At 41.3% G+C, this 27010-nt stretch overlaps 1 protein-coding gene across 5 annotated transcripts in view; it reads right to left on the reverse strand.

Annotated features, from left to right (window-relative positions):
* Nucleotides 1-27010, reverse strand: part of CHD6 (chromodomain helicase DNA binding protein 6) — a 203431-nt gene that overhangs the window by 14192 nt on the left and 162229 nt on the right. For all 5 annotated transcript variants that reach the window (XM_072801046.1, XM_072801048.1, XM_072801047.1 and 2 more), the window contains 7 exons: nucleotides 24047-24176; nucleotides 22198-22258; nucleotides 8812-8872; nucleotides 7881-8097; nucleotides 6325-6533; nucleotides 3695-5266; nucleotides 318-469 (listed from right to left, as the gene is read on the reverse strand). In XM_072801046.1, the coding sequence (XP_072657147.1) occupies nucleotides 318-469; nucleotides 3695-5266; nucleotides 6325-6533; nucleotides 7881-8097; nucleotides 8812-8872; nucleotides 22198-22258; nucleotides 24047-24176 (2402 nt within the window). The remainder of the gene's footprint in view (nucleotides 1-317; nucleotides 470-3694; nucleotides 5267-6324; nucleotides 6534-7880; nucleotides 8098-8811; nucleotides 8873-22197; nucleotides 22259-24046; nucleotides 24177-27010) is intronic.

A 27010-nucleotide genomic window follows, 5' to 3' on the forward strand; every position in this document is an offset into this window, starting at 1 on the left:
GATCACGTGTCACATTTTTCTAACCAGAAGGAGTTGATTAGAAAAAAGCACACTCAAATGTACTCACTTTACAAGTCTTAAAATAAGTTCTATTGTCTGGACAATGAACATTAAAGCCATAGTGTTTTAAATACGAAGGCAGTTTTATCTTATGGTCTAATTAGTTGAATGTGTATTTCTTTAATGTTCAAATATGACATTACTAATACCTTTTCAAGACACTACACATTTTTCGGAGTTCACTTTCACAAATACTCTACAAGCTGAGAATGTTTTGGGTAGAGAATGCATACTGGGAGGGGGCGGAGGGGGGTTACCTTTGGCCACTCAGAGAAGGAAAAGAGGGTCTTCTCCTGGAGCAGCTGAGCAATGGTGGGAGCCCGAGCCTCCTGCAGGTCATCCCCAAGATCTCCTGCAATGCCTGATGTTGAGCTTTTGCTCTCCTCTTCAGAGTATTTCCCTGGGTAATCTGCAAAGAAGGGTTTAAAAAATTAATCCAGTACTTGGGAGACAGTAATGATCTCCAAGATTAGGACAGCTGATCTGTCTTTTCAAAAACTTAGCCCATTCTGTGCTTATTTGAAATTGAACATTAATTACCATGCTTTCTATTTCCAGAAGAACCCCAACAGTTAAGCCATAAATGCAGATCCTTTCTCTAAGGCTATCCATGCAAGTCACCTGATAACTTTGCATCCACAACCTAACAAAAACAAAAGAGATTGTCCTGTGTACCCAAGAATGAGAGCAACATGAGCAGCAAGAGGCTTGTACATGTGGCGTACAAGCCAAGAGGAAACTGAGCATTATAATACTTTTATACATTTGAAAGCAGTCTTTGAAATGTAACACATTAAATTGCTGACATTAGTGATTAAGGATGAAAAGTCCCAAAGCTTACAACAAAGGTAAAATAGACCTGTTTCATGTCAAAAATGATGCAAAAGAACCTAGAACATTTAAATTACTTCACTGATGGAAAGATATGGAAATGCAACTCATTCTTTTAAGTTTCAGTGGTGAAGTTTATTATCAATGTGAAATGGATTTTTAAAGACCCATTTACCAGTAAGGGAGGGAATGATAGGGAATGAACACAAGGTAGTGAAATGTCCAGTGCAGGTAAAGTTGGGAGCCTCTTTTCTTGTGAAATGATATGGAATGTAGGTCCTCTGAAATGTATAGATTTCACTGGTGACCTATGCATCAGTCTAGAGAGCCACAGGGACCCTTCACCAGAAATAAGACTTCTTTAGGCCAGCAGATTCAAGGATATTTGAGACAGATGTGGCCCTGACCCTCAGATTCTTATATGGTTTCATGGAGGGAAAGAGAGTCAGGAAAACAGTTATAATAAACGAATAAACTATAAACAGTGGCAAGTGTTATAAAAAGAAACAAGTTGCTAGGATAGGAAATAAGAGAAAGCAGAAAGGAAGGTTGGTTAGAGAGAGTTTCTCAAAGGAGAGCACACCCAAGAAGAGGAGGAGGATGCTGAGGAATTAAGAGACACATCCAGGGGGAAAGTGCAAAGATGAGGATAGAGGGTTATAATCATTTGCATAATGTTGAATCCTGTAGGTCACGATAGAAAATGCGAATTTTACTCTAGACCTGATGGGGAACATCACTGAAAGGTTTTTATTTTTTAAATTAAAAACAAAAATTTTTTTTTAAAGATTTTATTTACTTATTCATGAGAGGCACACAGAGGCAGAGACACAGGCAGAGGGAGAAGCAGGCTCCCCACAAGGAGCCCAATGTGAGACTCAATTCCGGATCCTAGGATCATGCCCCGAGCTGAAGGCAGACACTCGATCACTGAGCTACCCAGGCGTCCCTCTGTTTCAAGCAGAGAGGTTGGATTTAAGTTTTAAGAAAAAGTAATGAAAAAAAAAAAAAAAAAAAAAAAAAGAAAAAGTAATGATGTGTGAGAGAAAACCCTGGAAAAAGAGCCAGGAGATGTGGGGGTTGGCCCCAACAACCATACCAATTACTGCTCCTTTACAGTAGACTGACCCTCTCTGCCCCACCTGTCCCACATCTCCTGTGTGTGGAGGACCCCTTCTGAGGTCTGCAAAAGCATTTTGTAAAGCACTGGGGCAAGGGGGCCCACTCATGAGTGTGTGTGCCGCCCACCAAAGCTCATTAAGCCGACATTGCAACAGAGGGGGTTTAGTGGGTAGACACTTCTCTAAACCACACTCTTCTGGGACGCCTGGGTGGCTCAACAGTTGAGCATCTGCCTTCAGCTCAGGGTGTGATTCCAGGGTCCTCCGATGGAGTCCCACATCAGGTTCCCCACAGGGAGCTTGGTTCTCCCTCTGTCTCTGCTTGTGTCTCTCATGAATAAAAAATAAGTAAACAAACCATACTCTTCTACACTCTGTACTCATTTCACTGCCTGGTTTTCAAGGACTATTTGGTGATTTCCCCCACAACAAGGTTCAAAGAAACAATATAAGTTTTATAATCTAACACATTAGCAGCGATCCTTTGTGGCATAGGCTGAGGATGGACAAGGTCAGAGACTGGCTCCCCTGGGTCAGCTGGGGCCATAAGCTGATTAAACTATTTTCAGCCTGTCATCCTAGCTAGTGTGTAAATTTTAACTTGAGTTAGGTACCTGTCTCAAGGGAGTCACTAATCACAGTGACTAAAACCAAAGGTGAGGGAGCATACAAAAAAAAGGGGAAGCTAGATCATACAAGGGAGCTTAGCTGAGCTCCCCTCCCTCTTTCCCTCTTTGATATAAAAGTCACTGTCCCAGAAGGAGGAGGCTGTGTCTGTCTAAATCTCTGAGGACCATACCCAACATCAAGTCAGACACGAACAGGGATTTTGTCTTTTGGGGTTTTTTGACAATAACAAGGATAAATGGAATTATTTTTGTTCACTCTAATATGCCCTCTTGGGTCTGAAGCAAAAACTAACAGTAAAAAAGTTAAAAACTAACTCTTGTTGCTCAGAATCTCTAATCAAAGGGATAGAAATACCTAAGAGTCATTTACATTTAGACTCTTAACATTTAAAAAGTCCTCCTAACTTGAAGCCTTATCTAAGACTTCCCTATTTAAAAAGATTTGTATTTATTTGTATTTTTGTTGAGTTACTTGTAATTTTATTTTATTTTTTTTAGTTACTTGTTATTTTATTTTTATTTCTGATTCTAAACCAAATGTACCAACATTGAATCACAAGCTTCTGACAATGACATGACTAACAACAGCACTGTGTTTGCTCACCTTAATAAAGATCACATTTATTTGTACTTTTGTGGAGTTCCTGAAAAGTTAACTGTCCTTATAGAAAAATGCAGACTCTTGACGTTCCTAAGCTTTTCTACTTTAGTTTGAAGCACCTCACCTAGTGGAAGAAGTTACTTCCCCCTCAATGCCATGGCTAGCATCTACCACATAGAAAGAAGCACACAAGCCCAGCCCAAATCACAGGGTTGATGAGGCACTTTGCCATGATTGTTTACAATCATCCTCAATGTTCTAGAACGATATCAGAGTTAAGCTACTCTGTCTCACTTTCAGACAAGGCCTGTGACCTTTGGTCTTAAACCACAGGGACCGAGGGCAGGTGCAACTCAGAAGCCACGCATCTCCTGACACTCCCTCTGTGCTCTCCCCTTCCTACTACGTGAGAGCTCGCTCATCCAATATCCCATAGACCCCACAGAGCTTACCTTGAGCATGGCCGTTCCCATCTCTGTCAAAATCATCTTTACTCTCAAAATCCATGTCTTCAGACTTGAGCTCACTGGCTTCTGAATACACATGGAAACCTTTTTTGCCTTCTGCACTGTCCTTCCAAGGCTCTTTTAACAGCTCATGTTTCCCCTGAGGGGGTTCTGCTGGAGTAGCAGTGGGCTCGCCCTCCACTGTGACACTGTTGGTTTTACTTTTGTACATGTCTGGGTGATAACCCTTGGGTTTCTCCACTTCAAACCCCTCGTTCTCGAGGCCTCGTGTCCACTGGTCTGCGTGCTTGCAGTGACACTGACAGGCCGCTTGAGGAAAAGCCCCCTGTGGTCCAGGATTCTGATTCATGGCTTCCAGGCCTCCTCTCTTGGCTTCCTCCACATGGAAACTTCGGCTCTTTTCCCTTAGGGTATCTGCAGTGGGCTCAGCCAGATGCAAAACCTCCGGCCTTTCCCTCAGGCCTGTGGCCACGCCTACATTCTCCTCCTCATTTTCCTCCTCTTCCTCCTCATCGCTGTGGGTCTGACTCAAAGCCAATTTGCTTTCTAAACTTTTGTCTTCTAATAAATCAATTAATTGCTGATCTGAGGACAGGCTTCTTCTGGAGTCACAGACACTAAGATTGTACATATCTACAAACCCACTTTCATTTCCTTGATCCAAGGAAGGGGAAGCTAAGCATTTGGCTTCTAGTTGCACAATGCTTTCAGGCCTCTGCCCTGTCTCACTGCAGAGCTCCCCTTCCCTTGAAAGAGAGAGCAACAGATGCTTTCCATTTTTGATGTTCATCTGAGCTACTCCTGCTTCTAAGCTATCCATAAAAGAGGGGCCTGTGGGTATCTCTGCCTCGTGGCCACCAGGCTGGCACTTCCCCTCTTCACTTGCTGAGCTGGCCAGCGCATCCTTTCTGGGTTCTATAGTAGAGGGGCTTTCCTGGAAAGAGCCTGGCTCCCGGCTAAGAGCCTTCTTACCATACATCATGCTTTCCAAGGACTCGGGCAGCAGACTTTCGTCGTGGGTGATGGAAATGACATCTTGAACTTTAGAAAGAAAGTTTTCACAAGACATATCAGATAAATTGCCCCCAGGTGGAGGAGGATGATCATCTCTCCCTTCTATTTTCACTAGATTCTCAGGCTCATTTTCAAGGGGCTCTGAAGTCCTGTTCATCTGAGAGTATGTGAGAGATTCATACAGTTTGGAGTTGGTCTGGTAAAGGCAACAGAGACTTTCTGGTGCTTGGGCGTCCGTTCTCTTATGCTGGGCGTAGTTTCTGTAAGCGTCCAGGAAGGACAGCTGGGGGTCAGTCATGACATAATAGTCGGTGCGGTTTAGCCCATGTTTGGCAGTGCCAACGAGCAGGTCCCGGTCATGCTTCCCACACTCCCACCAGACAGGGAGGTAAAGGCTGGGCCTGCAGAGCTGGAGGCGCTCGTGCAGCTGGGGGCACCTCAGCACCTGCTCTCGGACCTTTCGCAGCAGCTCGATACGGTAAAGGGTTCTCGCAGCCCGTTCCTCAGTGATGGGTTCCACGTAGATGCTTGGATCTGGGGGACCTGGAGAGGCAAGGCAGAGACTATCACCAAAGGTAGCCCCAGGACACTTGCCACCCACCTGGGCCCATGCATCTCTGGGTCTAGCAGCTTAACTCCCTGGCTCCCCAGCACATGGGTGTGTGTGCCCCTGACACAATGGAAAGCTACCAGAATAGAAGGTTCTATGAAACAAGGACAGATCCAGTGAAAGAGGAGCATGAAAACTTCAGTTCTGGAAGGAAGATAAGCTTCCGTTCAGTAAGCATGTACTCTGGCCTCTACCTAAGGTACTGTGCACATGTCATTGAGTTCTTATGGCAACGCCAGGCTGTACCATCATTATTCTCATTTAAAGGATGAGGAAGTAATATGTCAGATATGCTGACTTGCTCAAGGTACAGAACTAGGATTTGAGGCCAGGTCTTATCAGTAGGACTGTGAGGTCCAGCTCTTTGCAATCTATCCAGATCCCAAATTTTAATGAAAACACCCTAACCCTATCACATGGGGGCAGGCTGCTATCAGCCCAGGACTCACACTGGGTGGACTCCCAAGTTTCTTTTAGCTTTCCTACAATACAGTCAGATGGGCCAGATCAAGTTTATCTTTAAGTGTGAGGCAGGAGAGGGGCAAGAAGGAAGATGCTCCATCCCAACCAGGACACAATTTCTCAGAAGGGGTCTCTATTGGATCAGGGATTGTTACAACCACTTACTTTTTATAGCTAGAAGTCAATACATGGGAAAAGTTAAAGTTACTAAGATATAATCTACGGAGGGAGCAAAGTTTGCCACGGAATAAATCTCTAATTAACAGTAGCCTCCCAATACTCCTGTGATGTGTTAATCTGAATTTCAGTTTTTGTTGACATCGCATCATTGTGGGAGAGAGATTTCATTCTGTGAGGGTGGACCCAAGTAACAGGTCATGAATTTGTGAAAACCCACTTGTCTTTACCTGAATTCTTCAGGTAGACTCCACTCTTATAATCAAGATTACCTGAAGTGGTTCTGTACCTTGAAAATAAACATGCCCTTTCCCAGTCTCATCAGAGACATATGGACAGAGAGCTTTCTCACCGCCATCCTTCCATGTGGGCAGACGACAGACATTCCGGCACATGGCCACAAAACTATAAAAGTAGTGCTCCAGGCTCTCATCCGATTTCTTGTCTAAACGGGAAATGATGCGGAACTGTGTCCAGTCAAAAGTTTTCTTTTCTTGATCATAAACAACCCCGAAGGAGGACACTGCTCTGTAGAAGTCTGCTTGCTCTCTTCTAGTCCACCTTGGGATTTAATCAGAAAGGGAGAGTGAGCTCTTGTCCCTTTAAAAAAAAAAAAAAGCCAACAACTCCTTACTGAGTGCCTACTAGGAGAGTCCATGGAGTCAAGAAAGCAGGTAGGCCTGGTGTGACTATTTTATTATTTTTATTTAAGTTAAATTGGGCTGAGAGGCTTATAACAAAAACAGCCTTTCATCCTACCTCCACTTTCAAATCTCTCAACTTGTTCTTCCAGTATTTACCTAAGTCACATGTGCAGACTTCCTATCTCTTAATTCATTAATTTTAGAGATTACTTAAAAGTCTATTTCTACTTGTGGGAGATGAAGATTTTAAGATACTATATATGCTTATGTGAGGGGTTCTGGGGCACTGTACTCTACATCCCCAGAGGGAGTCCAGGTCAGGAGTAGGGTGAGAGGCTCAGTGAAGGAGTGAGAAGCAGAGAAGAAGGGTTTAGGTTCTTTTCTTCGGAGCTGTGAAAGATGGGAGACATATTTTCTCTGAATTACCAAATTTCATGAAGCCAGAAGGTATACACAGAAGTGGATTTGCTATTTTTTCTATTTGGCATTCTTTTAATTCACTGGATGTTGCATCAGAAGGATAGATAGAAGTCTCAAAGAACTACAGCTTTGTTTCTTTCTGGTGGCATTGTTCCTAGCTTGTGTGGTCCTTCTGTCGCCATTTTTAGGATAACTCTCAGATGGGCAGGTTACTCCTGATAATTTATCCTCTCCTTTTGGGCTGGCATTTTATAGTACTTGGTGCTCTCAAAGGCTTGATAAGAACTAGTTGCTGTAATATGGCAGCTTCGATGCACACTATTCACTTTGGTACTAAAAAACATGGTCTAGGGGCACCTGTGGTTCAGTGGTTGGTTGTCTGCCTTTGGCTCAGGTTGTGATCCCAGAGTCCTGGGATGGAGTCCCACATCCGGCTCTCTGTAGGGAGCCTGCTTCTCCCTCTGCCTATGTCTCTGCCCCTCTCTCTGTCTCATGAATAAATAAATAAAATCTTAAAAAAAAAAAACAAAAAACAAAAAAAAAACATGGTCTGACATATGCTAATTTTAAACATTTCCAGGGATTGGGGTCCAACCTAAGGAAGAGGATTCAAGTTGGAAAATCACAGAAGTCTGGGAATTGTGAACAAAAGGGTTTCCTAGATCTCATCATCAACTTCTCAGGCAGCATGACAACACCATCACTGGAGGCTGGACTGAATTAATTCTGGAGACCCCCTAACTTCACAACGAGAACATTAAGTACATTTGGTCTATCTTCAGCACTCTCTTGTCAACCTTTACTCACTCGCAGCTCTGTATGCCCTATGGCCACGGACTTTTACCTCTTTTGAGCTTCCTTGTTGATGAGATCCATTTCTGAGGTTCTCCTGAACATCTCTTCTTGGACCCAGTATCCTTGGTTACCTGGTCCTAGGATTTCTGGTCGGCAGAGTTCCTTGCGGTTACAGCGCTGGTACACGGTGACCAGACGCCTGAGACGAGCCGTGAGAGCAGATGAAACTGGCCAGGGTGATTTGTCTGGGTCGGAGCCATCCTGGGCTTCAAACATCAGTGAGGATATTAGTATTTACAAACAGAACCAAAACAAAGGTGGCTTTTTTTTTTTTTTTTTTTTTTTTTAAATAAAAACACAGCTGACTCAAGGACCCAGTCATTCAGTTCAGGAGCTAGGCATAGCTGGAAGGGCTGAAATTCTGCTTTAGAAACATCTTTAGGTTATAGATGGCTCTGTCATCTCTCACAAAAAAAATGCATCTGTCCCTGGGGGCAGAACCAATCTGAGGACCTTGTGCTAAGGCATGGGAACAAGCAGACCCCCCCATGGCCTTCTCCAGATAGAACTATGGGCTTTTGTGTAGCTGGGTCTTCCAAATGCCAAGGACTTTATTAAATTTGAATTCAGAAAAAGCAAGCAAAAAAACAAGCCACATCAAACCAACCCTCCCTAACGTTTCATCCCCCCAAATAATTACATAAATAATAAATCAATGAAACAACTCCTTTTTTCTCTCTCTGACTCCATCCTGACCTCAGGTATCACTGGTCTCACTTCTGAATTTCAACAACAGGTGGCAGAAGCTTGCCAGAGCCACAGTAAAGCTTGGTGTGTGACTCCAGGAGAGTTTGATGAAGGTCAACTTGGCTTTTTAAAAGAGCCTCCTTAAAAAAGCACATTTCTATTACATGTAAGCTCCAGGATAACTACAAGGAGGGACCTTACTTTTCTTTGCCTTCAGAAGGACACAGTCTCACCTGCCCGGCTGTCATCTTTCTTTTCGCCAAAAATGCCATCACCTCCATCACTGGAGCTCTCCTAGGGACAAATGAAGTCATGCCATCAGCAAAGCTGCAGCCCAGGACAAGTCAGCTCAGACAGCCACCATACAGCAGGAGCTCTCTCCTGAACCATGAACACCTTGAAGACCTAAATCATCCAGTCAATAAAAATCTTACTTGTGCAGTTTTAAAAGAACCAGAAAGCAGTTTATTTAAAATAAGCATTTTTAACTAAAACTGTATGGAATGATTCTGTCTGCAGAGAATTAGCTGAAAGAACGATGAGCTGGCATGCTCTCCCAGGCAATTATATTTTACAAGCACTATTTTAGCTGTGAATTTAAATATTTGCCTTACCATCATCTCTTGCAATTTAATACTGTCATTTCACAAAGGTTGTGCCTGCATTTTAGGTTTTGGGTTTTTTTTTTTTTTTTCTGTGAAAAAGTATCATGTTCATATTCATTACGGTTAGCTTGCTTCACAGCAACAGATGCTCTTGTCCTAAAACGTGACTGCTCCAGACATGAGACCTGATGGTGCAAAACCCCCAGGAATTTAAAATTAAAATCACAACTGAGGCTCCAAGTGAATCTGGAGTAATTTCACAGGCACAGAGCTTATCCAAGTTGGAGCGTTAGTCAAACTGGCTCTAGTGGATTCCTTTACAAACCCTTTCTTGGTCTCAGGAAGGGAACTCTGAAAGCTCTTTATATATAAGGTGCGTGGGAGAGTTTAGGGGTGGGAGAAGAGTGTGCTATTTTTGACTGGACTCCATTTTTAACATGAAAACTTACTGTCCTTTTGATTAGCATCTTTTGAATGACAGAAGAGAATAATCCCAGGACTCAAGACTTTGGCCATTAAAAAAAAAAAAAAGACTTTGGCCATATTAGGGAGAGTCAGATGAGACTAAGGATCAATAATCTGTGTTCTGCAGGCTGTTTTTATGTGGCTCTCAAGCTAAGAACAGTTTTTCACACCTTTGTAGGGGAGAAGAAAAAGAGGAGGAAAGGGAAGAAGAAAACGGGGAAACAGGAGAGTGAAAAGAACAATGCTACAGGCTGTGTGTGGCCCCAGGCCCAAGATATTCACTATCTGGGCCTTTACAAATAACATATGATGTCTCCTAGAAGAGTGCACACAGCCCAGAGACCAGGAATCTTGGTTCAGTAGGAATGGAGAGACACCTATGATTGGCAATAGTCAAAATTCTAACCATTCTCTTAGGCCCCTAATACCGTGGAAAGGGCTGAAAGAGAAAACCGTGAAAGGGCAGAGAGGAGCAGGGGCACGTTTTCTTTCTTACAAAATAGTGATAATAGAGAACTCTGTGAAATCTTTTACGTGGCTTATCTCACTTAGCTCTCAGAATCACCTCACGAGGTAGAAACTATAATACTCCTAAGTTTACAGATGTAGAAAACAAGCCCTAGAAAGGTTCTGTAACTTATCCAAGGTCTTTCAGCTATCAAGTGGCAGAGCTGGGTTTCAGACACAGTAGGGGGCTGATGACAGCTCTTATACTTTCAAACACTTCAAACATCCTAAAAAGGGCCAAACAAGAGTCTGGATCGAAGTTTTGTTTTGGAAAGTGAAACATATTTAGAATTGGGGAATACCGGGTTCAATCCCTTTCCCTCAGCCCAAACGGTTTCCTGCCATCTAAGTCGAGGAGCTAGCATCCTCAGTGTGATCTATTGTACCATTTTAGAATGGCACTTAACTATGCCACCTCATCTTCTCCCACTATTTAGGTAGTTTAAAAAGTAAGCAAAAAACTACCAACCGTGCCCTACATCCTTTCCTGCCACTGACATTTTTGAGTATCCTTACAGTATCTACAAAGATCCTTCGAATGCTGAAATGTATAATTATAGACACTTTCAGACTGAGAAATGTTCTACAGTTTACCAAATGGAGCATTGAGGCGCCAGAGCCACCCCGCTCCTTATTACATTGATGGGTGGCACCCCAGATCCCCACAGCAGTTCTCAGCTGGGTGTGAGGCAGACACAGGACATGAAGGTTTCCCTTCCAGTCCCTCTAACAGTCTAACAGTTTCTGTTGCTGCAGTTTGTAACAGGAATAGCCTCAGGCAGCCCCTTGAGTAAGGTGAGATCCTGGTATCGGCAAGTGTCTTTCTCTGCCTGCTCTCTCTTGGAAGCACTTCCTCTCTCTTGAAATGACAGAATGGAGAAGACCTGGCTCATTCATAGCCCAAGTGAAAAAGATGTCATAACCTTAGTTAATAATCAACGTAAAGTGAGCGTGTTACATGCAGCTGTAGTGGCAGGCTGGGGACACAGGAAGCACAAGGAAAACCCTGCATCTGAGGTATGCAGCTTAATGTTTACTATTTCATTGTTTGGTCTTCCAGGTTATGAACTGATTGGAAAGAAATATGCATCTTAGAGGAGGTGTGAATTTGTCATTTCAGCATGAAGGGTCTCAGAAAGTGCTGACCACAAGAACCTCAAAACAAAGGAAACTGAAAACACAACAAGAACAACACCACCACAAAGGAAACGGATTGGTTACATGGGAGCACACGGGAGCAATTTCTCCATCTGGAGCATGCATGTGGTTTGCAGTCTGATGGTCCGTGGTTCTTTTTTTTTTTTTTTTTTAAGATTTTATTTATTTATTCAAGAGAGACAGAGAGAGAGAGAGAGAGAGAGAGAGAGAGAGAGAGAGAGAGGCAGAGGGAGATGTAGGCTCCATGCAGGGAGCCTGATGTGGGACCCAATCCCAGGTCTCCAGGATCACGCCCTGGGCTGAAGGCGGCGCTAAACCATTGAGCCACCCAGGCTGCCCACATCAACTGTCATTAATGTAAAACTCAAGGATTTTATTATGGAAAGATCACAGGGCGTAAAAAAAGACTGAGTAGGGGAGACATTGCTCTTGTGTCCTCTAGCCAGTAGGACTTTTTTTGAAGCTAATAGACTATTTCAGCTTCCTTCTCTCTAGAATAGGATAAGAATAATGCCTAACTGAAGAGGAAATATGCTTTGTTAGCTTAGAAGTACTTTACACTCAAATATTATTACTATTTGAGTTTAGAAAACCCTCAAACTCTGAACTTGTAAGAATAGAATAACCGTTCACTTCTTAACTGAATTTTTCTTATGATGAGATTTAGACCATTTTAGGTATTAAGTTTTTCACAAGAGTTTTTCCAAGTTCACTCTGGTTTTGACTTCACCCTCCATTTACAGACCTTCTGTTTCAGAGAGCACCTGTAGCAGGCATGGCTGCAGAGCAAGGATGACTTGCTGATTAGAAGATGTGATGGGGGGCAGCCCAGGTGGCTCAGCGGTTTAGCGCCGTCTTTAGCCCAGGGCCTGATCCTGGAGACCCGGGATCAAGTCCCACATCAGGCTCCCTGCATGGAGCCTGCTTCTCTCTCTGCCTGTATCTCTGCCTCCCTCTCTCTATGTGTCTCTCATGAATGAATAAATAAAATAAAATAATTTAGAAGATGTGATGGTACTTGTAAAAGGTGGGCCACTAGTACCACTGTTTCAGTTAAAAGAGCTTTTACTCTCTCTATATCATATCAGGTTTGATACAGAGAGATTTTGTTTACAATTCAAGGCTTCAGACTATTTCCAACACAAGTGAACTTTTAGACTGTTTTAGAAAGTCTCTGCATATTCATTGCCTCCAACTGCAATGCAAAATCTGTAACTGTTTACCAAAGTTCTACTGGTATTAGAACGGGGGGGGGGAGGAGTAGACTAGATCATCTCAAGTGTCCCATCTAACTCTGACATTCTGATTCTCTGACCCACACATCTTAGGAGGACAACTATTGTGAGCTCTGAAAGGCAGCAGCAGAACAGTGAGGATATGGAGATGATGCAATATAGAGAAAGGCAGAGGAACTAGGGGTACTTCACCTGAAAAGACACTTAAAGACATGAAGGTAGCAAGCTGGCCTCAAGAATTTAAAATCCTATCAGAGAGGAGAGAAAGAACAGTTTTGTTCTTTGCACCAGAAGAAAACTAAACAGAATCTAGGAAACTCACTGGGAGCTAGATTTCTGGAACAGTGTAAGGAAGTTTCCTTGGAACCCAGCACGTTTTTCTTCTTCTTCCCACGGACTCCCAGAATTACCTAAACCTACCTGGAATGACCTCTGACGGCAAGGCTGCAGAGGGGATAGGACATTCAGAGACCACTCAGACACGTGTTAGTACTCTCTGCAATACTGGGATTGTGCCAATCTACTAACCATTCCCCTGTCTGTGCCCAAGTCTGTTTAATTCAGGGGAATTTGCCTAGTTACAGATGAAACAGGCTCTTTGGGCATCTTTAACCCTGCCTGCTGATCTGCCTGAGAATAGAACTGGAAGAAGCAAATACCCAACCAGTATCTCTGGGGTTGGGGTAGGAGGTATGGGATGGGAGGGAAGCAGACTGGGTTCAAATGTTGGCTATTTCTCTACATTTGTTATTTTAGCACATGGATTAGAAGTCAAGCTTAATCTATTTATAATTTGTCTACCTCAAAATCTGGGAGAAGCCACTCCCCATTCCCATTCCATCTGCTTTTGATTATATTCTATAGCCCAGGTTTTTGGGATTTCAAAATCAAAATAAATAATAGAGGCATTAATTTCAGAAATGAATAAAATGTAGTTCCGGAGGTATTTAACCCTACTGTAAAAAAATGAGTTATTTTACGATTCTGCTACAACCCCTTCGGTGCCCAGATCTCTTGAGATCAAAGACGGATCAGTTAAGTGTATAAACCTGACTGTGAACAGCTTTCAGAGTCGGGCTGGCCTGTAGTTGGTATGTGGCTGCCTTTCCATAGAAGTGACATGTATGTGCAGCTGAAATACTTTCTACTTCCTTGACTATGAAAATAATACTTCATTAGAGAACATAATACCAGAATGTCTAGAAAATATCTAGCCTGAACTCTATCCTCTGGTAGCTGTGAGAATTTGATAAAGCCCTTTAAAGTCCCCGAGCCTGTGTCTCCAGCCCTCCAATGAGAGCAATGACACTGGAAGTGCTTACTGTACTCAGTCGAGGTGAGGATCAATGGAAACAAATGGAAAAGGTGCTGTGGAAAGAGTAAAGTTCTGTTAAGTATAAGGTATTACTCTCATTTCTCTGGTACTTGAGTTCCGTCTAAGGAAAAACATATCCCAAATTTCAGACAAAAGGAGTAACAGGATAAGCTTAGGGACCTGAATGGCAGAACCTGGATTTCAACTGTCGACATCAGAACCCAACTTCCTTTAGGTCAGGGTCAGAAGTTTCACACTGACTTGCTTCAATCCAATGCTTCTCAAACCATGGGGAGATACGGAAACATATCTTTGAACAATAATTATTTCTTACTTTAGGGGAAGTGATGTCATTGTTACGGTTAGAGGAATCAGAGCTGATAGAAGCCAAAGTAAATACCACACATTCTCTCAATTAGAACCAAAAGAAAAGAATTGATAAACTTTTGGGTGATGATGACGAGAGGATGAGAGATCCTGGCGATGAACTCAGTTGGGGAAAACTGTACAGTAACCTCTGGGATTTAGAATCCATGAATTCTACCAGATTCATTTGCTCCATAACTCAAAGCCAGAGAACATGTGTGGTCAAATGGTGCTGGGGCCCTGGTAAGGTTTCAGTCTGCTTATGTAAAGCCCCAGAAACTCATTCATAACATGCAATGCAGACTTCTGCTTCTGGGATGATGCACATTTCCCTATTTCTTACTCTAAGCACAGTTAAAACCTCTGGACTTTGTATGTGAAACAGACAAAAGAAGACTCTGAAAGGTGAAGAGAAGGCAAACCAACTAGGGACTTTGGGACCTAAGGAATGACACAGTGGTGAGTTCCACGGGTTTTCTTTTTGACCCCATATATCCTAGATTTGGAGAAAAAGAAGCTGGCTATAGAAATGCCAAAGGGTGCAGACAAAACAAACAAACAACCCCAACAAAAGCCTGCTCTCTTTAGCAAAGGACCAGGAAGAAAGCAGGTTAGGAGTACACAAAATGTTATGACAATAACCACTATACTCCAGCCAACAACACAAAAAACTAGCTCAACAAATCCATGCCAGCAAAGGCCAAGTGGAGAATCTAGACCTCTACCTTCACCAGGCTATAACAGGGCACCCCATGCCCCTGCTGGGTAGTATCAATAAGGCAAGTAGAGAGCTGGGACTTTCATCCCTAAGAAGAAGTAATGAGTTCCCCCCATCCCCACCCACGGTGTCAGCAAACACCATGGGGGAGCTGAATTTCCACTCCTGTTCAGCGATAATGGAAACATTCCTCTCAAGTATCATTGGGGGCTGATGGAAATGTGAACTTCTACTCCTACCTGGTAGCAACAAGGTAATACCCAGCCCCTACCCACTCCCCTGCAAGAGAGGCATCAGAGGTAGTCAGCAAAAACAGAACTTTTAACTAAGATCCTGAGTCTTACAATAAAATACCAAAATGTCCAGATTTCAGTAAAAACAAAAAACAAAAAAACCCCCACCACTTATCATACTAAGAAACAGGAAGATATCAAACTGAATGAAAAGACAATAAATGCTTACCACTGAATGACAGAAATCTTGGAATTTGAAATAAGGATTTAAAGTCACTCATCAATGAGCAACTTTGAACATGCTCGCCACAAATGAAAAAACAAAATCTCAGCAAAGAAACAAAGATCCAAAGAAGAACCAAAAAGAAATTTTAGATTTGAAAACTATAATAACCAAAAACAACCTTAAAAAACAAAACAAGACAGTGACACCTGGGTGGCTCAGTGGCTAAGCATCTGCCTTTGGTCTCCCAGGACTCTGGAATCAAGTCCCGCATCCGTCTCCCTGTGTGGAGCCTGCTTCTCCCTCTGCCTATGGCTCTGCCTCTCTCTCTCTCCTTGTCTCTCATGAATAAATGAATAAAATCTTAAAAAAAAAAAAAAGACAAAAACCAACTCAATCTCAATGGACAGTCTTAACAGCAGAATGCAGGAGAAAAAGAAAAAATCAGAGAACTTGAAGACAGAAAAATAGAAAGTACCCAATGTAAACAACAGAGAAAAACATTAAAAAAAAATAGAGTATCAGAGACCTGTGGGACTGTAACAAAAGTTCTAATGTTCTTATCATCAGGCTCAGAGGAAGGGGGAAAGAAAGGGTTTGAAGAAATAATAGCTGAAAACTCTCCAAACTTTGGCAAAAGACTTAAATCTACAGATTCAAGAATCTGAGAAAATTCCAAACAGGATGAAGTAAAAGAAATCCACACACAAAAAAACCATGGTTAAGTTTCTGAAACATAAAGACAAAGAAAAAAAATCTTTTTTTTTTTTAATTTTTTTTAAATTTTATTTATTTATGATAGTCTCAGAGAGAGAGAGAGGCAGAGACACAGGCAGAGGGAGAAGCAGGCTCCATGCACCGGGAGCCCCACGTGGGATTCGATCCCGGGTCTCCAGGATCGCGCCCTGGGCCAAAGGCAGGCGCCAAACCACTGCGCCACCCAGGGATCCCAGAAAAAAAATCTTGAAAGCAGCAAGAGAGAAAGGATTCCTTACCTACAGGGGAAAAACAACTTGAATGACAGCAAATCTCTCATCAGAAAGCATGGAGAAAGTGGCACAATTCTTTCAAGAGCAGAAAGAAAAGAACTGTCAACCCAGAATCCTGTATCCAGTGAATATACCCTTCAGGAATGAAGGGGATATTAAGACATTCTCAGACAAAGAAAAGCTAAGAGAAATGTCAATTGGAGCCACTCTAAAAGAACGGCTAAAGGAATTTCTCTAAACATAAAGAAGAAACAAACCTTGGAACACCATAAAGAAGAAAGAATCCAGTAAACAAAAATACAAGTAAATACCAGAGACTCTCCTTCTCCTCTTTACTTTTCTAAATTATACTGATACATGCAGCAAAAGTTGAACATTGTCTGATATGGTTTTTTTTTTTTTAAAGATTTTATTTATTTATTCATGAGAGAGAGAGAGAGAGAGAGAGGCAGAGACATAGGCAGAGAGAAGCAGGCTCCATGCAGGGAGCCTGATGTGGTTCCCAATCCTGGTCTCCAGGATCATGCCCTGGGCCAAAGGCAGGTGCTCAACTGCTAAGCCACCCAGGCATCCCGTCTGATATGGTTCTAAATGTATGTGGAAGAAATATTTAAGACCATTATATTAAAAATGAGGTGAGGGTAAAAAGATAAAACTAGTAGTAAGGTTTCTATACTCCACTTGAACTGGTGAATGATCATACCAGTGTGCTGTGATACTTTATGTATATATAATAAAATATCTAGAAGAACCACTAAAAAAGCTGTTAAAAAACAATACAGATAAGAGATAAAGAAAAAAGGAATCATAAAAATGTTCAAGTAACCCAGAGAAAATACAGGAAAAAGAAAACAGATAATAAAAAAAAATCGGGAAAATAATAACATATCAGACTTAAGCCTACTGTCTGAATAATTACATTAAATATTAAGGGCTGAATGCACCAACTCAATACCAGAGATTGGCATAATGCATTAAAAACTGTGACCCAACTTTATGCTGTCTTTATAAAACTTACTTCAAGTATAACAATAAAAGAAGGCTGAGAGTAAAAGAATAAAAAAAGTTCTAAGATGCAAACATTAACAGAAGGAAATCAGAAGTAGCTATATTAATGTGAGATAAAGTGTGCTTCAGAACAGAGCAAACCATCAGAGGTAAAGATGGACATTACATAACGATAGCAGAGTCAATCTACCTAAGAACATACCTAAATGTGTATGCACCAAACAACAGAGCTGCAAAATATATATGTGAAGCAAAAACTGATACAAATGAAAGGAGAAACAGACCAATTGATAATTTTATTGGAGACTTTATTTTTTTATTTTATTTTATTTTTTTTATGATAGTCACACACACACACACAGAGAGAGAGAGAGAGAGAGAGAGAGGCAGAGACACAGGCAGAGGGAGAAGCAGGCTCCATGCACCGGGAGCCCGACGTGGGATTCGATCCCGGGTCTCCAGGATCGCGCCCTGGGCCAAAGGCAGGCGCCAAACCGCTGCGCCACACAGGGATCCCTATTGGAGACTTTAATACTCCTCTCTCAACAACTAATGAAACAACCAGACAGAAAATAAGCAAGGATACAGAAGAACTCAACATTATGAACCAACATGATCATTTATGCGATTATGTCAACCTAATTGTACCCAACAACAGCACAATACACACTGCTTTTCAAGTGCCCATGGAGCATACATCAAGACAGACCACGTCCTAGGCCACAAAGCAAACCATAACAAATTTAAAACAACTGAAATAATAGTTTGTTCTCTGAACACAACAGAATCAAACTAGAAAGACAAAACAGAAAGATAATAGAAAAATCTCCAAATACTTGGAAACGAAATAATACATGTCTAATGATCCATGGATTAAAGAGGAAGTCTTAAGAGACATTTTTAAAGAATACATTAAATTGAATGAAAATGATAATACAACATAGCAAAATTTGTGGGATGTAGCTAAAGTACTGATGAGAGGGAAATTTACAGCACTGAATGTATCTACTAAACAAGCAGGAAAGTCTCAAAATGGTAACTTAAGCTCCACTCCAAAAATCTAGAAAAAGAAAAGGAAAATAAAACCAGGGCAAGCAGAAGGGAGGGAATAATAAAGTGTAGAAATCCATGAAATTTATTAATTTTTAAGATTTTATTTATTTGCGAGACAGAGCAAGATAGCATGAGCAGGGGGAAGAGGTAGAGGAAGAGGGAAAAGCAGGTTCCTCGAGCAGGAAGCCCAACGTGGGACTTGCTTCGAGGACCCCAAGCTGAAGGCAAATGCTCAACTGACTGAGCCATTCAAGCGCCCCTAAATCAATGAAATTTAAAAGAGAAGATGATGAATTGAAACAAAGAGGTGATTATTCAAGAAGATAAAGTAGACAAATCTCTAGTAAGACAGATTAAAAAAGAGAGAGAGAGAGAGAGAAGATACAAATGACCAGCACCAGAAGGAAACAGGAACGGCACTACAATTCTGTGATCATCAAGAGGATAAGACGATACAATGGAACAACTCAACACACAAATCTGACAACTGAGATGAAATAGACCAAATTCCTTGAAAAACACAAACTTATCACAATTTACTCAATATAAAATCGAGAATTGGTTTCATAATTTAAAAACTATCTCAAAAAGGAATCTCCAGGCTGGTTTCACTGGAGAATTCTACTAAACATTAAAAAAATTAATACCACTTCTAGACAATCTCTATCAGAAAATAGTTGGATGGAATATCCAATTTATTTATATAGCTAACATTACCCTAATATCAAAAGCAGACAAAGACAGTACTGAAAGGCAACTATAGATAGACCAATATCCCTCATGAATATAGATATAAAAATCCTTAACACAATATTAACAAATAGAATTCAATAAGAATTATACATCATGACTGAGTGGATTTTATCCCAGTTTATCCAGGGATGCAAAGCTGATTCAATATTTGAAAATCAATGTAATCTACCATATTAATAGGCTAAATAAGAAATACCACATGATCATAACAATTGATGCAAAAAATGCATTTGACAAAATTCAACATCAATTCATGATAAAAATTCTCAGAAAACAGGGATACAGGGGAATGTTGCATCTTCGATAAACACCTACAAAAAACTCAGACCTAACATTATATTTAATGATGAAAGACTGAATGTCTTCCTCCTAATATCAGGAACAAGGCAAGAATGTCTGCTCTCAGCATTCATTCAACACAGTCCTGGAAGTTTTAGACAGTGCAATATGGCAAGAAAGAGAAATACAAGGCATACAGATTAGAAAAGAAGATATAACACTACCCATCTTTGCAGATGACAGGGTTGTTGATATAGAAAATCTCAAAATACCTTAAATTGAAATTGCACTGAGCAAGTTTGCAGGATATAAGATAAAGCAGAAATAGAACCCCATTTACAATCACACCAAAGAAAATGAAATACTTAGATATGAATCTACAAACATGTACAGAAATTATGTGCTGGGGACACCTGGGTGGCTCAGTGGTTGAGCATCTGCCTTTGGCTCAGGTTGTGATCCCAGGGTCCTGGGATCAAGTTCTGCATCAGGCTCCCCATGGGGAGCCTGCTTCTCCCTCTGCTTGTGTTTCTGCCAGTCTTATGAATAAATAAATAAAATCTTAAAAAAAAAAAACAAAAAACTGTGTGCTGAAAAACTATAAAATAGTGATGAAAGAAATCAGATATCAAAATCGAAATAAATAGAGAGATATGTAGTAAGGTTCAATATAGTAAAGGTCAATTCTCCTCAAAATGATATATGGATTTAATGCAATTCCTAGAAGATCCCAGCAAGAACTTTTGTAGATATAGATAAAAGTATTCTAAAATTTATATGGAAAGGCAGAGGAACAAAAGCTAAAACATTTTTGAAAAAGTGGGAGGAATCAGTCTACCCAACTTTAAGATTTGTGATATAGCTACATTAATTGATATTACATGCTACTGGCAGAGGAGTAGACAAACAGAAAAAAGGAACAGAGTAAAGAACCCATAAATAGATCTACACAAATACGCTCAATTGATATTTTGACAAGGGTGCAAAAGTAATTCAATGTAGAAAAGAGAACTTTTTAAAACAAATGGTTCTAGAGCAATTGGACAGCAACAGGTTAAAAAAAGAACCTTAATCTAATTCTCTCCATTTACATGAAAACTAACAAAATGGACCACAGACTTACATGTTAAACTAAAAAACTTTTAGTAGAAAACACAGAAGAAAACTGTTGATATCCACAGATAGGCAGAGTTCTTACACTTAAAACCAAAAGCATGACCCATAAAAAGAAAAATTAGTACTTGAACTTTTACAAAATTAAAAACAGTTGTTCTGTGAAAGATAATGTTAATAGGATAAAAAGATAAACTATAGGTGGAAGAATATACTTGCCAACCACATATCTGACAAAAGTCTGGTATCTGGAATATTTAAAGAACTTTCAAATAGCAACAGGAAAACAAAGAAACAATGCAATTAGAAAATGGGTAAAAGACATGAGGAAACGCTTCACTGGAGAGGCTTACAGATGGCAATTAAACCCATAAAAAGATGTTTAAACATCATTAGCTATTAGGAAAGTGTAACATAAAACCACAACTAGGTATCACTAAATACATATCAGAATGGCTCGATTAAGATCATAACCAGGAGCTAACAAAAGATGAGGAGAAAGTGGATCACTCCTATGCAGCTGGTGGGAATGATGACGGGGTATAGCCACAGTGGAAATAGCTTGGCAGTTTTTCAAAAAAAGTAAAACATGTAGCAACTGTATGACCCAGCAGTTGTACTCAGGGACATTTATCTCACAGAAATGGGAATGTGTGGTCACGCAAAATCTGTACACAAGTGTTTACAGAGGTATTTGTAATAGTCGAAAACTGGAGACAATGCACATATCCTGCACATGGATGGAACGGTCAAACTTGGACATCCACACCAAGGACTGCTACGCGGCAATGAAAAGGAGGGCATTACTGTTACAGAAAACAGACTGAAACACTCTATAGGGAATTATGCTGAGTGACAAATGCTAATCCCTAAGGGCCCCTTGTTGTTATGATTCCATTTAATAATATATATTCTTAAATTATTACTACATAATCTTAAGAGATAATCAAAATAACAAATTATAAAAGTGGAGAATAGGTTAGTGGTTGCCTCCGATTAAAAAGGAGGTGAAGGGCAGCCCGGGTGGCTCAGCAGTTTAGTGCCGCCTCAGCCCAGGGCGTGATCCTGGAGACCTAGGATCGAGTCCCATGTTGGACTCCCTGCATGGAGCCTGCTTCTCTCTCTGCCTGTGTCTCTGCCTGCCTGTCTCTCTCTCTCTCTCCCCTCTCTGTGTATTCTTATAAATAAATAAATAAAAAATCTTAAAAAAAAAAAAAGGAGGTGAAGGGGGAAAGTGGATGTGGCTATAAAGGGCAACATGATGAATCTCTGTGGTCACAGAAACATCCTGTATCTTGACTCTAACAATGTTAGTATCTTGGTTGTGATACTGTACTATCATTTTGCAAAATGTTCCCATGGGAGGAAATAGGATAAAAGGCACAGGGGATCACTCTGTTTTATCTTACAATTGCATCTAAAATCTGCAATTATACCAAAATCAAAATTTTGACTAGAATAAAAGTGCAATGCAGTCTGTATGTTGACAATTTTATAATAAAACGCTGGGGAAAATGCAATGCAACTGCAGCATCGCAATCAAGCTCAAGCTTGACTGCCAAGAGGGGGATTTTTCTCGACACAGCACATGTGACTTACCATTTGCTTCTGCAGGCCATCTAACTTGTCTTCGGTGTTGTCTTCTTTATCCATATTGCCTCTAAATAAAAGCAAAATAAAAAGTTACCACACATCACCTAGGAACTATTTTGCAACCAGAATGCTTGCAAGAAGCACCCTCCCAAGCACTAACCAGAAGGAAAATTAGGATCCTTTTTCCCACAGGCCCCAAAATCTTGGTTTCTACCAGTGTTATAACTTCTACAGGCAAGGACCTCCACTCAATCAAGACTTCAGCAAGAGACACATGATCTACTCAGATAAGTTCAGAGGACAGCTGTCTGACAGTGATACTGTCATGGGCAAGGTCATTACTGCCCATTGAGAGTTACCTGAACATGGGCCTTTGATAAAAGAACAGACTCCAGAGACTGAGGCCTTTGCAAACCCAGCCAGTCCTGAAGCATTCCCAACCCCTTCCCCCAAGAGTGGAGTGAAGCTTTAGGCAGAATGCTTCATTTGGTGGCAGTCCCTTCCTCAGGAGAAAGCAGAGCTGCTATTGCCAGTAAGGGAGGGGATTTTACCCTTTCCCTGCAGACACCTACCTCAAGCTTAGCTGCCTAACACTTTCTGTGGGCTTAACTATTGCTGATGCCTATCTTTTTCATGATTTGTCCTCAAACTGACTTTGAAGTGCTCCTGTCTCAAATATTCTTATCATTGCAGCTCAGGTCCTGGAGGCAGTAGAATCTCTCCTACCTTAACTATCTCTCACTGCTTAACTATAGGAAGAACAGATGCCCCACATAAATGTAAACTTCATCTATATTCAGGTACCTTACCCACGTAGTGTTTTCCCCTACATCTACCAGTAGCATCACCATGCACTTGGGCTTCTGCTAACATTTCTCCAAGTGAGTCTTTATTATCTGCCCGGAGGAAATTTCTCTTTGGAGCAGAGAACTTTATAGTAGCTCAAGTGTTTATCACGGCTTAAAGACAGATGGAAAATGTATCTCACTCTTTTCTTGGCCTTAGCAAGTAGTCAGAAGCTCCTGGTAGTTAGGAGCTCCTGGTTAGGCCTGACCACAGCCCTAGGCAATGGAGAGCAGTATCTGCTACTTTAGGGGGAAGATCAGTTCAAAGCTTACCAAATACAAGCTAAGAGATACACATTATGTATTCCTTATATATATATTATCATATAAGATATACATAATATTAATATAACATTTAATATTTATTTATATATGTAAATATATATGATTATAATGTATATATATATTTTTAGAGCACCACAGTTTCTAGTTGTTTATTTAGCTTTCCAATAAATTTACAGATTTGGGGGTTGTGCCAACAGTAAGTAAAATTCAGCCAAAGGAGATACCTCCATATTTTTGCACACAATCCATAAATAAGGCCTAAATGCCACAGCCATCGAGCAGTGGCTCCTAATTCACCTTACTCATGGACAACACATTCTTAAATAATGCCAGAATTTCATCTGAGGCATTTCAAGGTCAGGAAGCCTGTTCTTGCAGTGCCTCTTAGCTTTCTGCCAGGTATGAAGGGTCTGAATTCTTCAAGAATCCTCTAACCAGACAAGGGACGAGTAGAGTAGGATGGTGGGCAGTTTGAGGAACCCATGAAGAACAAAACTGGTATTTGGTTCAAAAGAACAAAACTGGTATTTGGTATTTGGTTTAGAAGTCAAAGAAAAGGCCTGAGGCAGAATAGGATATAACCAATGCAGTAATTTTAGAAAGTAGTTCCAGCATGGCAAGATTTAGGGAAGATGCTAGGTTTGAGGAAGAGACAGTGAGAATGCTGGATATACATGGAGGGGGTCAGATTCATGGCATAACATGTCATATCACAGATGGCTCACCTTTCAGGAATGTCTGAGGTCCCATCCGTAACACCTTGTTCTGCAGAAAGGGACTTCTCATCTGGCATCCCGACTTTCTCCAGGAAGCAAAGTGCTGGGTCAGCTCGCATGGCATTGTACCTCTCATACCCTGATAGGGGTAATAAGAAATGTTAGAAGTCATGTTAGAATTCACAAAATCTATCCCAGACACTGTACAATCGTTTTGTTTCCCTTATTAAGTGAAAAATAAAACAAGAACACTATTTAAGAATAATTGAATCCTCTAAGAATTCCTATCAGAGGAAGATCCTTGAGCTAAAGTATATGCCTCTGAGTACTGTTTGACCAAAAATAAAAGCTTACGTAAATATTCTGTGTCCATGAAGAGACACAAGGTACAGATGCAATGCTCACTTGTTTACTTCTTTTGGATAGCAAAGGGAATCAGGCAAGTTGGTTTTGCAACTTTTCTTCATCCTCCACTTCTGGACACCTTGTTACCTTCTGAATGGGCCTTGTTTCTGATAGTCCAATTTTATCCCATGTCTTAGAAACAGAAACTGAACTAAGTGATGGATGCAGGGGATAAAATACAAGGAGATCTACTGTGGTTGTTAATCAGATTAAAAACAATCTACTGCCTCCATATTCACCCATTTGGTGTGAAATCCAAATCCACTGGCCAGGGCTTTGGAATTACCCCTACCACATCCCCAAAGTCAAACAGAGAATGAACATATTTGACTCAGAAAAGACCCCTGAAAGGGAGCCAAAACAATGAAATAACATCACTTTTACTTTGATAATGCCAGGCATGAGAATCTGTTATTATTTTATTGAGTCTAATATAACCTGATAATGAGCTAGTATTTGGTCACAGAAAAGATCCAAATCTTATTGTTAGAGCAAACTATCTTGGGGGAAGCGCTTTCAAGATCGTCAAAACCCTTTCCATGTTGCTCCCAGGAAACGAAGTCCATTTCCAGTATGTACAGAGAGCCCATCACAAGTGATGGAAATGTTGCACCTAAAACGAGAACCACCACGGGTGTGAAGAACAGACTGGATGTTACTTTGCTGGGTATTTCACTTCTGTGTGGCGTTTTGCTCCACATCGCTGTGGATGCAGTTCTATTCTCCACTCTGTAGGCAGCACCTGGTATTCTCTCTCTCTCTCTCTCTCTCTCTGAGGAGCTGCAGGTACTTTATCTTTTAATCCAAAATGACTCTTCTGTCATCTCAATGACAGGTGCTGTCCGCATGAGGCACATGGCAGGAGAAACTGCGATGCCTTATGCTCTTCTTTATTCACTATTTCTTAGGGTGATTATTTGATTACTGTTCAGTCTGTCTCATGAGATTGTGGGCTCCTTAGGAAAAGAATCTGGGTCTGTTTTATCTCATCATTACACATTCAGTAGCTAGTGTGGGGCCCAACACCATACATGCTTGACAAAAGATAAGTCAGTTTTGCCCAGATTCTCTTTCAATAATCGTTATAGAAAGATCTACACCCTCTTCCCGAATTCTACCACAACTTATGGCAAAACGGAAATGTTCTCAACTCTCCTGATGCCTTGAGGAAATTCCTGCCACTATCTCTAACTGCTGCTCCCCATGAAAAGAGGGGTGCTTCATCTGATAGGTGAGAAGTTGAAAGCCTTCTCCACCAGCCTTTTACTCCTGGGAGAGTGTCCTGCCTTCAGGTGCTCTGTGTTTGACAAGGGCATAAAGCAGGCCAGGCGAATTCAGCAGCCTACTACCTGGCTTTGCTTCTACTCCGCAGACTTTCTCTTATCTTGTGTGGATCCAGAGTCTAGACAGATTCTGCATTCCTATTTCTCAGTGAGCTATGAAGCTGGAAGCAAGGAAGAGTGACTGATTCAGTCCCCTAGGAAACCCCACCAACTGCCCTATAGAGTTGTCAGTGCTCTAAGAGCAATGCCAATAAATACATAGTAGATGACAGCCTTTGAAGGGTGTGGGCTGCTTACCTCTTTGGTCTAAAAGCTCCTTTCTAAGAATATAAACAAAAATACTAAACTCTTATCTTAATGAAAATTACAGAAATCTAGGCTGCCCTAGAGGGCCGTAGTCAGTCAATGCAACTGAGAGCCATTGAGAACCTCATTCAGAACAGGTTTGCTACAGAGCCCCTCCTGCTATAAATAACCATAGGTACAGGTAATTCTTGCACAGAGGTCAGCTGAGAGGTGGAACCACGGGTATATCCTTCTGATCTAAGTAGGGCTGTAGCAGGCTATATCTGGGTTAGACTGAAGGAGCCCTAAAATTTCAGACAACAGATGGCTGTGTTTCTTAACAAAGAAAATGGTGGCAGTGTCACAGCTCATACTTAGGCCTCCATGGGATGGATGTGAGGCAGAGGGCTTCCTGACACAAATTCCTGGAAATTGAATACCAGATAGCTTCGCTTCCTGAAAATGTCACATCTCTACCAGCTGCTAGGTATCTGGGAGCCGTCACCTGGCAAGATCTGTTGTGGGGCTAAGTTATATAGGGGCGGTCAGGTGTGTTACCTAGATGAGGATAGGTCTAAGCTTATGCTCATGGAATGTCTGATGGGCAGCATCTAGTCCGGAGGAGGATGTTTTGGATTCTGGAAGACCCCAAGGAGGATGAGCCCATGAAGCCAACTACAGGCATTTATCCAATGCAGTCTGGGTAGATCCAATGTTACCATCCAACTAAACATGGCTGGTTTTGTGCAAGGGTAAGTCATGTGTACATGTGTGGTTTAGATCCAGTCCCCTAGCACTGGGTACAGAGGCCGGGTTGTCCCATCTTTACAGTATGTTTAAAGTCATCGTATGCTATAATCAGCCACTTCAGGCATCATGCACATGCCCTCAGCCCTGAATATGACTAGTACTGAGTTCACCTCAACTAGCAATCTGGGGGTATCTCATGGGATTAAAGACCTCACGGTGTGCTCAGGAAACACTCAGGAATCATTAACTT

The sequence above is a fragment of the Canis lupus genome, chromosome 26 (genome assembly GCF_048164855.1).
Source record: "Canis lupus baileyi chromosome 26, mCanLup2.hap1, whole genome shotgun sequence".
NCBI classification, from domain to species: domain Eukaryota; kingdom Metazoa; phylum Chordata; class Mammalia; order Carnivora; family Canidae; genus Canis; species Canis lupus.